Source organism: Alligator sinensis, unplaced genomic scaffold, assembly GCF_000455745.1.
Source record: "Alligator sinensis unplaced genomic scaffold, ASM45574v1 scaffold131_1, whole genome shotgun sequence".
Lineage (NCBI taxonomy): Eukaryota > Metazoa > Chordata > Crocodylia > Alligatoridae > Alligator > Alligator sinensis.
In genome coordinates, this window is record NW_005841830.1 from 4,064,227 (window position 1) to 4,080,913 (window position 16,687).

At 42.6% G+C, this 16,687-nt stretch overlaps 1 protein-coding gene across 1 annotated transcript in view; it reads left to right on the top strand.

The window, feature by feature from the left end:
- Position 1: 1 nt before the first annotated feature.
- The window catches only part of KCNK12 (potassium two pore domain channel subfamily K member 12), a gene marked incomplete at its 5' end in the record, with an annotated part of 53,831 nt that continues 37,145 nt past the window's right edge, over positions 2-16,687 (top strand). Inside the window, one exon of the mRNA XM_014519079.1 lies at positions 2-239. Coding sequence (XP_014374565.1) covers positions 2-239 — 238 coding nt within the window. The remainder of the gene's footprint in view (positions 240-16,687) is intronic.

A 16,687-nucleotide genomic window follows, 5' to 3' on the forward strand; every position in this document is an offset into this window, starting at 1 on the left:
GGCCGGCGCCAGCGTGTTCTCGGCGCTGGAGCGCCCGTCCGAGGCGGCGGCGCAGCGCCGCTGGAACCGGACCCTCACCGACTTCAGCCGCCTCTTCAACATCAGCCTGCCCGAGCTGCGCGCCTTCCTGCGCAGCTACGAGGCCGCCATGGCCGCCGGCATCCGCGCCGAGGCGCTGCGGCCCCGCTGGGACTTCCCGGGGGCTTTCTACTTCGTGGCCACCGTCGTCTCCACCATCGGTGAGTCTCGGGCTGCTGCTCCCCTGCGCCCCGCGGGGCCCACGCCGTGCCTGCCTGGCGCTGCGCAGAGCGGGACCGCGGGGTGGCGGGAGCGGTCCTGTCCTGTGCAGGGGGCCCGTGGGTGCTCACTGCAGTGACTTGCGCCATGGTTCCTCTGCGCGCGCGTTGATTGCGCAGTTCAGCAGTTGGGTTCACTTTGCACGCACGGCCCCACTTCCTTGGCACACGTGGTCGGTCGGTCGGTCTGCCTTTATTGCGCGGGGCATCCAGGAGTTGCGCAATGGTTCTTTTGTGCATGTGTCGGGTCCACCTTTATTGCACGGTTCCGCCGTTGTGTCACTTTGCACTCGTGGCCCGTCTGCATTTATTGCGCAGCTCACCAGTTAGCTGTGCAAGCGTGCCTTTGTGCATATGTCTGGGCCACATTTATTGCACAGCTCACCAGTTAGTTGTGCGATCGTTCCTTCGTGCATGTGTGCAGCCCACATTTATTGCGCAGTTCAGCAGTTGTGTTACTTTATACACACTGCCAGGCTTCCTTGGCACACATGGCCAGTCTGCATTCACTATGCAGGTCATCATCAGTTAGTTGTGTGATTGTTCCTTTGCTCATGTGTCCAGTCTATATTTATTGCACAGTTCACCAGCTGTGTTAGTTTCCACATACAGCCCAGCTTCCTTTGCACATGTGGTCAGCCTACATATATTGCGTGATTCACTAGTTAGTTGTGCGATTGTTACTTTGTGCATGTGGCCAGTCTACATTTATTGCCTGATTCAGCAGTTGTGTGACCATTACTTTGCACGCGTGGCCAGGCTGCCTTTGTGTGTCCGGTCTAAATTTATTGCGCACTTCACTAGTTGTGTTACTTTGCACACAAGGCCCAGGTTCCCTTTGCCCACATGGTGGGTCTACATATATTGCACAATTCATCAGTTAGTTGTGTTATTGTTACTTTGCACATGTGGCCAGTCTACATTTAGTGCCCAATTCACCAATTGTGCCTGTCACTTTGCATGTGTGGCCAGGATTCCTGTGCACATGTGTCTGGTCTACATTTACTGTGCAATTCACCAGTTGCATTACTTTGCACATGTGGCTCATCTGCCTTTATTACGTGGTTCACCATTTAGCTGTGTGACTTACTTTTCACATGCGTCTGGTCTACATTTACTGCTCAGTTCACCAGTGTGTGACCGTTGCTTTGCACATGTGTCTGGTCTACATTTATTGCATGATTCACATGTTGTGTAATTGTTACTTTGCACACATGGCCCAGCTTCCTTTGTGCGTGTGGCCGGACTACATTTATTGCATAATTTGCCAGGTAGTTGCGTGATTGGTACTTTGCATGCGAGGTCTGGCATCCTTTGCACATGTAGCCAGTCTGCATTTATTGCCTGATTCACCAGTTAATTGTGTAATATATGTAATGCGTAAGCAGGGGCTTTAGCCACTCACCATGGGATTTCCAAACCTTTTCTTTGTGGTGCAAAATCTATGGCGGGGAGGGTGGGGCAGGGAATGCAAGAAGCCCAAAGGCAGAGTAGAAGAGTAGTGAGGAATGGATGTCTCTCCCTATATGTCTATGCTAACCTAGTTATGGAACTTGACAACTTCCATTGCAAGACAATGTATTGCAAAAGTTCCTTTGAAACGATGTTAAACTTCTCCTCTCTCTTTCTCTCTGCTCTGATTGTATTGAAATAAGGGGGAGGGAGTGAAGCAGGAGGCAAGGCTTTCTTAGGGTAGATATCCTTTATTGGACAACTATCAAAGCTAGCATACTAAGAAAGCCTTACCTCTTGTATAATTTCTGGACCATCATGGCTACAATTTCACTCTTATGCTACCATTGTAGGTGCACTTACTCTCCAAGTGTTCATCTTCCCTTTGAGATGCTTTCTTTCCATATGATTTCAGGGCAATGCTTTTTGTCACTTCCAGAGAGATAAAAGGGGTGGGGAAGGGGGGAGTGGATCCGGTATTAATACCAGACACACAACATCAAGTATAAAAACAAAAGAAGTTGCTATGCTGTAAAGAGCCAGATGAGGTTGTTATGGTGATTAAAGTTTTGAAATGACGTGAAAAAAATCTCCTTTGGAAAAGGGGGGGGGGGGGGGGGAAGGCATCAGGTTGCTATAGCAACTGGAGTTTTGAAAGTGGTTTAGAAGTGAAGATGCCACCTAAAGGACCATGTTCATGTTTTGGTTACAGCTTGCTGACTTCAGGCCAAATCTTGTACAGCACTGGTGCAGAAATTTATCCTCAGCCTCAGGCTGTACACTGCTTTTCTCATGTGCTTGGCCACAGGTCTGGCAAACAACGTATTCACAAAATGCATGCTCAGATTTCAGGGCAGGTTATCTGTGACCCTTACTCACCCTGAGATGTATTTTAGAAGGAGCACATTGAAATCAGTAGGACTAGGTTCTAATCAGTGAAAGATTTGCAGAATCTAGCTCTTGGCACTTTTGCATTTGCTGTAGATTCCTCTCTACACTCCCATGGTTACAATCAACACGTATAATTGCAAGTAATTCATATTTAGTTTCCTCTCTGTATGGAGTATAGAGCAGAGATTAAGGATCTTAGTTTAAATTATAAAGCAAGTGCTATCTAATTTGAAAAGATTTTTGCTAGGCTTAATCTGTTGGAAATTTCTCAATACCTTAATTTATTCTAAATAGCCACCGTGTTATAAGAGTCTCCAGTAAAATGCTTTTTCATAGTAAAGGTTAGTGTAAGATGAATACACAAAAATGCTGTGCAAGTTGCTTAATGTTTCAACCCATACTTCTGTAGATCAGATGACAGAATCTATTTTAAACAAATGTATTGATAATTTGGAATGTTCTCTACCATATGGGATTTTGTATTAATTTAAACGCAATGCATATATTACATGTCTATAATTATATTTTTAAGTAATTTTTTTGAAATTGGCAGACAATTAGCATGCTGAAATGACTGTGAAAAATGTTAACATTCAAGAACAGGGTACTTTATTCCTTCTGAAGTTAAAACAGATTAAAACAGACTAATAATGCAAATTATTTACATGAAAATGTTTGTTGACTGCATTGCTGTAGGGAGACTCAGAAAACATTTGACATGTTTCCTTAGAAGGCAAATAAAAATGCTAAGTAATGCCTGGTCTGTCAGTCACACCAAGTTAAATGTGCACCCAAATTTCAGCTTCATCAGCAGTTAGAACAAGACATGTAATGCATTTGCATAAATAAAGTTAAAAGGTATATGTAAGGCCACATAATTTCTAATTTCTAATAGCATATGTTTTCAATACATCATTGACCCAGTTTAATTGACATTAGCTATGCCTAGTAACATTTTAGACCGAGTCATGATTCAACAGGATTTTTTTTTGTTCTAAAACAGCACCTTCTAAAATTGTTATGTAGAACATCTGGATTAAATAAGTCCAAGCCAGGACTATTAACCATTCCTTATACTGTTCATTTTACTATAGAATGGATGTTATACTAATTTTGTTTGAAGGGGTTCTGTCAAGTCTTTAGTCTTGTAACAGCCAAACTGTGATAGTACTGCTGAGTCTAAATAGCTTGTTTTAAATCCATTTCAGAATTGCAGCTTTTAGTTGCAGTTACATTATGCAAACCTTTTCATTATATTCTGGAAGTGTTTTATCAATAACACAAATAATCACTATGGTAGAGTCGTAATGATGAATATCGCTATGTTGACTGGCACTGTAACCTATTTTTGCACTGAATAATTTAGTTCAGTGTTTTCAAACAAAGTACACTTAATTATCCAGCCATTAAAAATACCAGCAAGCATTAGATTTTTTTTCATCAACTGAACATACATTTTTAAATGACTGTTACCACATGTTATTACTACAAACTGAATGGGTGAAAAAAAAAACCACTATGGTATTAGAACATGATCCTTCATTCCCAACATTTATGGTAGTGGACAAAAAACCTTAACAGAGGTGTGAAGGCAGATGAAGTCAGTTTCCACCTATTAAACTTTTGGTGAATCCTCTCTCTTATTTAAACTGTTTCCTTTTCATTTGCTGGTGTTTTTTAATAATATGCAAATGTATAGAAATAAAGAGCTTGATTCTCCCTTTCCTTGCAGCTTGTAGAGACATTTACACCTGAACAGAGAAAATGCACTACTCACTGGAAAAAATTTGCACCAGCTTGGATCGGTGTAAATGACTAGAGAAAATGCAGCATTTGTCATGTCTCTCCACTTTATCCTCTAGTGTGTTGTCTCGTATGTGTAGTGGTACTCAGTTCTCTTTTAACACAACCTTTGAATAGGTAGACAAGTGTTTTTTGTTTTGCTTTGCTTTCTTGCTGAATAGCAGAAGGCTTGATTCTGCAGTAAGGTACTATTCACCTTACTCCATACAGTAAGTTTGAAGAAATGGTGGGCTAGGGACAGTGCCATAGCAAGGAGGGGGGTGAGCAGGGCGACCACCCCAGGCATTAAGCAAAGGAGCACCAACAGGCGCTGGGGTGGGACATGGGACGGAGCCATGAGCGACTTATTTGGTGGGGCACAAGGACAGGGGAAGGGCGGCTCCTACCTCTGTGTGCACTCCCAGGCAAGCATGGAGGCATGTGCCCCCTGGATCTGTGCACGCGGTGAGGGCGGGCTGTCGCTGCAGGCTTAACCCTGGGCACCGAACTTCGTTGCTACGGCACTGGCTAGGGAAGATGTAGGGTCAGTGCAAAGTTACACTGTTCTAGATGCTGCACTGGGAGGCACTGTGCTTTAGGCAGGTGCGGTATGGAATGTCCCTTCTTATGGTCTCCATGCCTAAAAAGCAGAGTAGGCTAAGGCAGAGCCCAAACTCCACCTCCCTATGGCCTCTGCAGAATGTCAGAAACCATTCCTATACCCTCCTGAACACAAGCAGTGCATTTCTCAAGGGCCCTAGGTGCTACACAGGAATTTGGGGGCTCTTTCATCTTCCTGCTTTCGCTGCACACCAGAGCCAGTCACGACTGACACTGATTAGCTAATAAGAACATACCTCACTACAGCTCATAAATGAAAGGTCCTTTATGTGCCACTCAATTTATTCTTAACCCTTTTATACATGGGTGACTAGTGCCTCATGACTCTGGGAGGTACCAGCAGCCAATCACCGACTGGGAGCAGGTCCCCCAGCGGCCAATCACCGACCCCGGAAACACCGGCAGCAAAACCAGAAGTGCCGCCGGCAAAACCAGAAGCACAGCCAGCCTTTCCCGGGGGGGGTGGAGCGGGGCCAGTGCTCCCCACTCCCCGGCCAGCAAGAGCCAATCTCGGGGGGGCACATGCCCCCCCGATGCATCGCCTGTGCTATTGTAGCTGGCCTTTGTACAGATGTGCATGAGAAAAGGTGTAAAGAATTTTCCTCCTTCTCTTTACTTAGTCCAGATGAAAACCAGGCACATTTCCAGTCCTGACAGTTAGGGTCTCCCTCTATACTCTCCAAAGGGACACAGCATCACTGTTCTGCTTGCCTTTACGAGTCTGTACCCAGAGAGAATCAAGTAGGAGAGGTCAAGTGAGTGTTATACCTGGAGATTGCTGTAGGTTTTACTTACCTCGAAATACTTCCCCAGGAGTGCTGCACCTCTGCATTTCCCCCACCTCCCCCGCACACACACTGTGGTAACAAAGGCACGATCAGACTTTGGTTAGCAAGCTCTTTTGATTTCCTTTTATTTAAATTCAATGTTAACTGCATTTTCCTCTATCCCCCACTAAGTGACCAACTGTGATAGACCCCACTGTCATTATTTTTACATTCTTTAACTAATTCATTGTTTATTATTGAATAACTATACCTCCTTCTTTATAACCAAACACTTCATTCAAAATACTAGTTGCCTACTCCAAGTTTTTATGGTTTATTCAGTCACTACTTCACATTTTCAGAAATTTTTTTTTTTTTATAAGCAAGTTTTCTATTCTATTCCAATGTTTTTAAATGAGCAGGTGAATTGTGTTCTTGGCTCACTGATCCAAGTGTCAGCAAAATTTGTTTCTTGGTTAAGTTTTGATCATTTCTCAATTGTGAAAAAGCTGCTGTATTTCATTATGGAGCAAAGCCAACATGGCTTGGATTAACTTTCTTCCAGTTATGTATAGGTTTCCCCTACAGAATGCTGAGAGAGAAGCACTGTGCTTAACAAATAAGCACTTCGTTTTCTGGTTTGACAATGGGCCCAAGAGAACAGGACTCCCACTTCTATGGATTAAGTTTTACATAAAGGGTAGTTTCCCCTCTTGACAAATAAGTGGATCTAATGATTAAAACATGTTGAGACATTGCATTTTTTTTTTACATTCTGGATTTGAGCTACTTAGCAATAACTATGTCAGTAGATACATTTTTTCAGAGTTTTTGAGAAAGTTAGTTGGTCTGTTTGCTTTGGAGAAATCCACACTTAAGCGTAAGAAGCACAAGACAATACATAAATACTATGGTATGTAAAGACTATCAAAATTAATAAACTCCAAAGCTCCCTGTACTGTAGAATGTAAATGAGTTTGCATTAGATGATGACTTGAACTACAGGCCATCACAGGGAAAAAATAGGAAATAAGAACCTTCCCCCACTGCTCCTTTGAAGCACTATGTTGCTATCGGATTTTAGTGAGTGGGTGTGCAGAAACAAGCAGGACTACACATCCTCTGAGCATTGGTCAAGCATTAGGGTAAAAAATAATGCAGTTCTAAGGAAGAACTGGAGATGCTGCAGATTACACAGCTCTCTGTCTAGGGCTGTGCCTGAAATTGCAGGATAACAGTTAGTAACTTAGCTTTCTGTTATTATCAAATTTCTTATAATTGATTAAAAAAAGTAAGTGCTAATTATTATTCATAATAATTTGTCATTCCAGTATATACAGTGCTAATTAAAATGAATCCTAAGGTAACGTAAGGTAAGGTAATGCTTATAATACAGTTTTAATATTGTATTTATGGGGATTTATAAGGGACTTAGCAATAAAACATGGTAACCAGGTAGAATGAAATTTACCCTCCAACACAAAGCCTTAGTACAACAGCAATTAGGGGATGAAATTAACCTTGCTCCTCTTCAAAAAAAAAACTCTTGGCAGACCTTACACTGACTTAATGCACGGGATGGAATACAGACCATTAGCAGTATGCATAGTCTATGTTGGGCGTGTCTACATGTGCCCCTATGGTGACATTGTTACTGCACCATCATTTAGTACTTCTTTTTGGAAGTACTAAATGATAATGCAGTAACAGCCTGTACTGTGCTATCCATGTGGTGCATGGTTATTTTAGCCACTACAATGCCATAGCGACACACTATACCGAGGGAGCAAGTCCCAACCCAGCGTGCTGGCTGGGCACCCATCCAGGATGCATGCATTCTTAGATGCAGAAGTTTCTTTACACAGTTTGTAGGGAGCTTTTGTGCTTCACATACGGTTTTAAATTCCACCCTGGGGACCAGGTGCCTGAATGTTAGATGCTGCAACACCTGATATGTAAAAGTGCCTTTGTCTTTTGCTGAATATAGCGCTTCATCTTCTAAAGTCCTGAATGAGGGATCAGAGCTGTTAAAGGTGCTGAATTGAAGCAAATGACATGCAAGAGACAATCTGGTGGCATTTTTTCAGAGGTTGCATTGCACCATGTAGCAGCCAATGAGTTGGCCTGCATAAGAGTGAGCTATGAATTTAATAACTTGGCAACAAATCCCACAAATAACCTAGACTATCTGAAGGGTAGGGAGGAAAATGTTATTGGATTTATCCAGTCTTCTTTAATGATGTAGTCTACCTGACTGACAATCATTTAAGAATATAGATCTCTGTGCTCACAGGGTAACATTCATCACCTCACTGGCACAAGACCTATGAACACAGCAAATAAGCACCATTTCAGCCTTATTTTGAGTGTTTAAGTGGGATAAATGATACATAGGCTTAAGCTGGCTCTTTGGGCAAAAGAGAACTATGCTCATGGGTACTTCCTGCGCTGCCAAGTTGCAGGAGTAGAGGCAGTATCAAAAAAAAACAATTACCCTCCAAAACGTCTCCTGACCATTGTCTCTCTCTGTCTTGGCCCCCTCAAAAAAAAAAAAAAAAAAAGATCTATATATAGATTTCCTGGAGTAGTTACTGTGAAATATTGCTCTGAAGTATTTAATAATTATTATGTAAGAGGGAATCAATTTTTATGTCTTTGAGAGACAGCATGCATCTTGCAAAAATTCTATTGAATGTTTTCTAAAGTCATATTAGCTCCAGAGAATTACAACAATAAACCATTTATCTATTTTAGTGCGACAGGACCAGCGATATTCATGTAGTCCCACAGAAACCAGATGCAAACCAAAGAGCAATAGTCAAACCAAAATGTAATTCTTATGATAATCATCAAAATGATGTTTTCCTAAGGCTCTGCAATTATATACTGGTGGTTTGCACAGGAAAAAGCGATTGTATTATCAGGTAGACCTGACTGTCTTGAAGTAAAAATAAGCAGTCGGAAAAGAAAGCAACGTAAAGCTTTGCTTGCCGAGCTGAAATGTCAGATGGCTTGTGGTTGCTTCCGTCTTACTAAATGTAGTTAGGAGCTGGCATGAAAGTATCTATGTTTTGTTTTGTTTCTTCAGAATAGTCTGTTATGGCAGGATTTGGTGCATTTGATAATGTGATGATTTTATCAATGTGCTAGTGGACATCTGGAAGCTGTTAATAAATCTGGTGTTCTCAGTAAAGATTAAAGAGACAGATCCTGTGTTGGTATGAATCTAAATAACTCCGTAGACTAAATGGAGCTACAGTGATTTATACCAGATGAGGACCTGGTCCCTATACTTTTACCTGGCCCCAAGAAACTTGTCTAAACATTCAGAGACTAGTACTACTAAACAAACCCAGTAGTTTGAAGAGTAATAACTATACAGAAAGAAGGTGCCTCTTCCATATGCAATATTTGATGTGTTTGTCTGTTTATTAATTGCATTTATATGAATAGAAAGTACAAGGCATGGTTAAAAAGGTAACATACTTTTTAAAGAAATTTAAATAAAAGGCCCATGCTATAAGAACAATACTTAGCCCTAATAGATTAATTTTAAAAACATCGCCCCAGTAGTACATTATCCTTTGCAACACCCTTGATAAGTAGGTATTGCTTTTTTCTCCCCTACTGTTAGAGGAATTACACCAGAGGAAAGAGAGAAATCAGAGTTTCCAAACTTGTATCCTCAATACTGAGAACCTCACTTGAGAGGAGTTCTGCAAACAACATCTGGAAGAGCATGCCAGAGGTATCCCAAATTGGAGACCTAAAAATTCAAGTCCACTTTTAAAATCAGGACTTAAAAGATTTGCCTAAAGGGACACGCAGGATCTGTGGTAATTTTGTATTTACTGAATAGGAATAGCTTCAGGACCAAAGTGAAAAATGTCAAACATGAGATCAGAACTGACATAATTCTTCATTGTTACTATTTCTGTGCTCCCCTTACCTTTCTTAGAGGGGTACTTCAGCTCACGTACTAATATGTTTCTAACAGATATCCATGGTTTATGTTCAGGCACTTTTTTTTAATGCCAAAGTTTCTCAAGAGTTTAAGGACCTGCTGTCTCATTATATCTTTTTGATTTTATCTGTAGTATTATTTCATTTAAATTAACAGAGTCTACCCAAGGGTGAGTTTGGTCCAATGATTTCCAACAGTTGACACAAGCATGCATATATGTCCCAAGTTCTTCGGCATACTAGGTACCAATGGTATTTTCCCCCTTGCTCTCATTTCTTCCAGATAGCAATTTCAACAATTCTTTATGCTTGCCATTCACTTCACTAGCTGTCAGTTGAACTCATATGAATGACTCCAGCCAGTTCATTTCTTATTACTAGGCAACCTCACTGTGCCTAGTAACTATGCCTGTAACAGCAATAAGGGGATCATAATTACTAGGCTTATCACCTGGGCTAGTTACTGCTGACTTATAAATCTAAACCTTTACCAGAATTCTATGTGGATTTTTCTTGTAGAGCCTAGATCAGTCACCAGTCTCTATATATGCTTTGCTGTTTCATTTTTCTAGTATTCTTTCTGCTGCCTCTTTCTGTTACAGTTTATTTAATGCTCCCCAATCATTTGCCTTTTACAGACACTGTAATTCCTCCAGCTTCTGTTGCCTCCTCCTCAGTTTGCCAGGCTGCTCTCTACTGCTGATTTGTTTCCTTGGTTAAATTGTTAATATTTGTTTCAGGCCCCTTACAATCTTTCAAGTTAATAACCACCAAAGAAATAGCGAGGGGAAAATGGAGCCCTGCATTTTCTTCACGGAACTTAGCACCCTCAAGTGTCTCCAACTTTCTTCCTCAGATAGACCTCTATTTCTCTGTCCCGCTTGAACATTTCTCTCTTTCTGGTTTTCTCCACAATCCATCACAGAACACTGCAAAGATGTAACAAGCATTTTTACTCCCTGGACAGTGGTGGCAGCAGCCAGGCCAGCAGTGGTGGTGGTTGCCAATCTTGTGGCCCCCTCTAAATTGGTGCCTGCCCCTAGTTATGTTACTGGAATATCGCACCTCATAATTTCTTTTCAGTTCTATTGAAGGGACATCCTTGCAAACACGTTTTCTTGGGGGGTCGGGGGTGGGGATGGGATTTGATAGGTCAGCAGCTCTTCAACGTACAAGGAGAAGGAAAAGCACTTAGGAAAAATAAATTGCCAACTATCTTAATGAAACAAGTGTCTTGTCATGGCAATCTAGTGTGGGCTGTTGTAGGATTTCCAAAGAACTCCATTCCAGTCTTACTCTGCTGGTATTAAAAGTTAACATACACCTTACTGTTGGTCTTGACAGTAGCAGATTTGGGCCAACATCAAGCACATTTGACTATCATAACCATATTTCTAGCATATGGCCAGCACATTTTTACTACAGGTATATCCCATTCCTGTCTCTTTGCAAAAGTCTATCCCTCCAGTGGTGCATAGGAGCCTTGTCTATACTACTAGAATTATCCCTTGCTGATTAAAGTTATCAAAAGATGTGTTCAGCTGAACTACTATTGAATACCATTTCACTGAAGGTGTGGACAAGGACAAACTGTCCATCACAAGACATATTTTCTGCACTACTGCTGCTTCAGCTGCATCTGCTGCTGACCCCTTTGTCAGCAACAGTTAATTTGCAAAACATAGGCCCAATCTATACTTGGTATTCACCTATTGATAGTCTGAATATAATTGCATCAATGCAAATCCCAAGCACAGGCAAAAATAGCTGGGAGTTGCAAAAATTGATCCAAACCCTTTTTAAAAATCAGGTAAACTCGTCTGGTGCAATCTGATTTTCCTTGTCTATACTAAGGCTGCTTCTTTGGTTGTTGCTACTGATGGCTGATCTAGGGCTTATCCTAAGTCTAGACAAGACCTTAGCCAAAGTTAGTCCAGTAGATAGTAAAATTTTCACTAAATATTCACAATCACAACAGATTTTGAATAACATTTGCTTTTCCTTTACAACTGTTGTAATGTATAAAAGTCCCCCAAATTAAATGTGTTTGATTTTCTATTGCAGTACTGGCCTCTTTCTGTTCCCATTGAAACCAATTGATAAAACAGAATGGAGAGCTTTAGAAAATTCCACCCTACATACTTTACTGGCATATTAAGTGCATAACACAATTCATTTCAAGCACTTTTTTAACATATCTAGTACTTACTGCCATGTTTGTTGCCTTATTAACTTCAGTGGGACTGCTTATGGTACATGTACATGGATAGGCAATTTTACATCTAGGTATAAATGTTCACAGGATTAAGCCCAATGTTTATAACTTTGATCATGGTATAAAGAAAAATATCCATCAATATTAAAAACATACATGAAAAATAGTTATAGAACCACCAACTTTTTCAGACAAATAACAAATGTGGAGTAGAAAAACAGATGAGAATGCAAAAGGCATATTGTTATCCTGATTACTTATACAGGTCATAAACTGTGATTACTTATGTTTAAAGGTCCACAGTCAGTGCTCTTTGCTTATAAATCAAACCAACAGTAATAATAGCCTGACAACTAATCCAGCATTGTAGTGATTCCTCTAATGAACCCCAAACTCTCCTGAACTTGGATGGAGTTGGCTAATTCATCACAGCAACTTTTTCACATTTACAGATTATAGGCCAAATTTCAAAGCCCTTTCTTAGCATTTGCTCAGGTAAAGTCCTACTGAAATTAATGCCAATTTGCCTGAGCAAAAAACAAGCAAGAATTTCCAAATTCCTCAAAGCACTGTATCAAAGCTCTATGGAATTCTTACAGTCATTCATTTTAATCAACCATTAGTCTGTCATTTCTCTGCTGGGATGGGGACTACTACATGAGCAATGGTTTTGGTCCCTGAAGGTCTTCCACAGCTCAACAGAAACCATTACAGTGGTTTGAGGAATTGTGTAGATAGGATTAAAAGTAAATCCCACTTCAGTCTTTGTGAGCTGGATGTTTGCTGCAGTGTATTAGTCTTAAAGGTGAAGGGGTTTTAAATTGGAGGAAAGGGACTCAGATGATAAAATAGGGAATTTACTTATAAGGAGGATACAAACCTGAGTGATGATGCATCTTCCAAAGTTGAAGTTGGGGCAATTTAGTGATGCAAACAAGCTACAGGGTTATGCATACAACTGTTACAGCATAACAAGTTCTGCAGTCTCCCAAACAGCAGCTCCTTTTTCCCTTTTGGAATTGCTCCAAGTGTATGTTTTTCTATATCCATGGTAAGTCGTGGATGATAATTGTTCTTCTGTACTTGGCATTGGTGAAGCCTCAACTGGAGCATTTTAATACACCTTTGGGTATTAAACTTTGCAGAAGACAGATAAATAGAAAAGAGCCGAGAAGAGATCATGACAAAAAGCTTTAGAAAAAAGCTTGTCAGTAAGGAAAGAATTGAAGAACTGGTTTTTAGTCTAAGAAAGAGAAGACAGAAGGGGATATAATAGACTCCAAATATGTAAAAGCTTGTTATATGTAGGACATCAATCAGTTGGACAAGTTGTAAGTGGGTTAGTTTGCAACAAGGGAGATTTAGTTTAGATATTGGAGGGCATGTCTACACATGCATTGTGCTTTTCCTAATACACATTAAATTTAGTACCTCCAATATGAGGTACTATATAAATGTGCATTAGGCTGTGCTAATGTGCAGTAGTGCAAGCACATTCTTTTTAGGTGACCCTTAATGTGCAGTAGCTTATTCTACTGTGCATTAGTGTATTAGCATGATTTTTTGTGCACTGCTTTAATGTGCAGTAGAATAAGCTACTGCACATTAAAAGCGCATGTGTAGATGTGCCCAGGAATAACTTTCTTGCTGTAAGAGTTAAGCAATGGAACCGGTCACCTAAGGAAGTTATGAAATTTTCATCTCTGAAGGTTTTTAAGATAAGGTTAGACAAACTTGTGCAATGATGGAGCAGGTAAATTTGATCCTGCCGCAGTGCAGGGGTGGACTAAATAAGCTCTTGAGATCACTCCAGCCCTACATTTCTTTAACAGGTATGAAAAAATTAGATATTCCTGGCTTTGTTAATGAGTCAAGGGATATGCTGAAGGAAAAAATAGAAACACCTTTAAGCCAGGTTTCAGCAGTATCTTTTAAAGTTAAGGGCTCATGAAGCTGGAGTGATTGTGCTGAAGCAGAGAGTGTAAAGCCAACTGAAAAAAGAAGTACTTTCCAGTTCCTTTTCAAAATGGGGAAGTGGTCAGTTCTAATCTAGAATGGTTGCATTGGCTGAAACCCATTATTTGCTTACCTCAGCTGGAATCCTGCTACTCAGACATCTAATAACCTAGTTTTTTCACTAGTAGCAAGGAAGAATTGCTGACAATACACATTGTTGACCCTTAAGAGAAAATGGTTAAGAGCCAACTTGTGGCCTGACTAGAAGGAGCCAAGGCCACGTTAAGGTGTATTACGTAGGCTATTGCTATCTCAGTAATAGTGCAGGATGGGAAACAGGTTCCTTGGAGCTCTTATGAGCCCCTGGCTGATGTCTTCTTAGGATGCTGAGTAGTAAAGTTACTCTTCAAAAATCCCAGTGTAGTATACTTCCTCTTTGAGAAGCAGGGGAACCCATAGGGCAACTGTGACTTAGAAAAGAATCAAGTGTTCCTTATGCAGGATTGTGACAGAAAGCCATCTTGGGGTCGGGTCTCACATCGGCCTGCCCACCTGTCTAAGTAGGGCAGTCTCTCCAGTCTCACCTGCCATGACTTGCTGTACCTTAAACTGGTGTAAAATGTGTGAGACTGCCTACTTTAATGACCCAGTGCCAGGGGGCACTACACACGGCTCCAACCTGCCATTACCATGTCCCATGTCTCACAGATGGCATCCAGATTATTATTACAGCTCCAGTTTAAGGCCAGGCAAAACTTGGTCAACAGTTGGGCCTCTCACAAACTGCCCCTTTCAGGGCCACATTCATACTGCCCCCCTCTCACCGGGGCCTATTTCTCACTGCCCCTCATTGGACCACTCATAACCTGGCCTGCTCCCTTGAGTGACCCCCTTGGGTCATCAGGCTTAACTACCTTCGTACGGGCACTGCACACACAGTCCTTTGGATTGCTCATGCTCCCCTACTTTACTTGGCATCAGCCTTGTACCTAACACTGAACTGACTCTGCCTATAGCCTCTCACCAGGTGACTTTCCACATCTATATACTCATGGGGGTTGGTCCATGTGCTGCCCTTCTGGCTGTCCTTCAGCCCTACTCAGTACACCTTCTGATGCAGCCCTTCAGACTGGCCTTCAGTCCTACTCTATACCTTTCTTGTGCACAGCCCTTCAGGTCATAATGACACCCCCTACTCTGTGCAGGCCCCCATACATAACTGCCCCCATTCAGGGGCCACTCTCCTACCCTATCTCTGAGCCACACTACTGCCCTCTCCCTGGGACCTCTGAGATCTTCCACCCTTGTGGGGCTCAGGTGTCTAAAGATGTGCCTGGCCCCTGTGTCTGTCTCTTAGTCTGGGTTACCCACCAGGATGTGGGGGCTGGGGTTTTAGGCACCTCTCCTCGCCTTTCACTGGGGAGGCAATTGGCCTGGCATTTCTGGGGGGACCCCCCCCCACCACAGGGAATCCCACCAAGCCATCCTTCCCCAGCAGGGTGCAGTTTCCAGTCATACCCAGGACCAGGAGCCTTCTGCCATTCCCATAGCTCCTCCCCTTACCTCCAAAATGTTCTGAACAACAGCTCAGCCGAGTATTGCTCTTTTGGCTACCAGCAGCAGACTGCTGCCTCAGCCCTGTGGACCTGGATCTAAAATGGCTGCCTCATCAGGGCTGACCTGCTCATGCTGGCTACCTGCTCTCTGTCTTAAAGTGGTAGGCACCCACAGGTGCCCTGCCACAAGCACAAACACACATCCTCCTCTGCAGTAAGCAGATTATGGCCCTTCCTAATCATGTCATAAATCTGACATTTCAAAAGAAAAAAGTCAAAATTAACTGTGTTCATTCAATCTTGCTTCAACGTCATTGTCACTAACAGATTTCACATGCTTCCTGTGCATGAACTGGCCCTTGTTCACTTGAAGGCTAGGTACAGAGATCAAAAAGCCTGAGGCTGAATTGATTCAGTCTTTCCAGGTTAGTCTAAACTGCACAGATTAAATTGAAACAGAAGTGAGCAGTCATTTACCTTTGATTCAGGAAATGCAGCTTCATGCCTGCAGTAGCTCAGGCTAGAAGCTGAGGGGTGCTAGAGCACAGCCCTCTGGTTGTGTGTTCATTTCCTTTTCCTGCTGCCCGTGAGGTCTTTGGGATTTGTAGTCCAAAATTACAGCAGCAGGACTCTGCAGGATTGACTCTGCTCATCACTTCCTCTTCCTCCTTCCAGGTGCCTCTGGGATGTATAGTCCACAATTGCAGCCAACAATAAGTTTGAGTGGGGGAAGGGATGTTAAACCCCCACTCCCTGGCCCCAGATCCCAGCCGTGATTTGCCTCGGGGGGACCAGTCCCTGCCCCCCCCCCCTGGCCATAGACTGGGCTGCATCCCCAGCCCAGGCTTGCCCCCTCCCCTCCCCTCCCCTCCCTCCTCACCCCCCATCCCCAGTTGTCAGCCAACCCTCACTGCTCCAGCTAGGGAGCAGAGGGGCAGGGCCAGCCCTGCTCTCTGGAACAGACAGCACAGGCCAGACCAGGGCTGAAAAGGATGCTGGGATGCTGGGGGACTGTGATTTAACTTGAACCAGGAAGGGGTCTGGGACAGAAGTTTCATAACCCCAGGGGTGACACATAGTGGGTGCACGTGGGTGCATGTGCACTTCCTGAGCTTGGCAGTGCACCCTCTGCAAAAAGGCACCACCAACACTGTTGGCAGTGCCTGTGGCCAGTCGGCGCCTAACCAC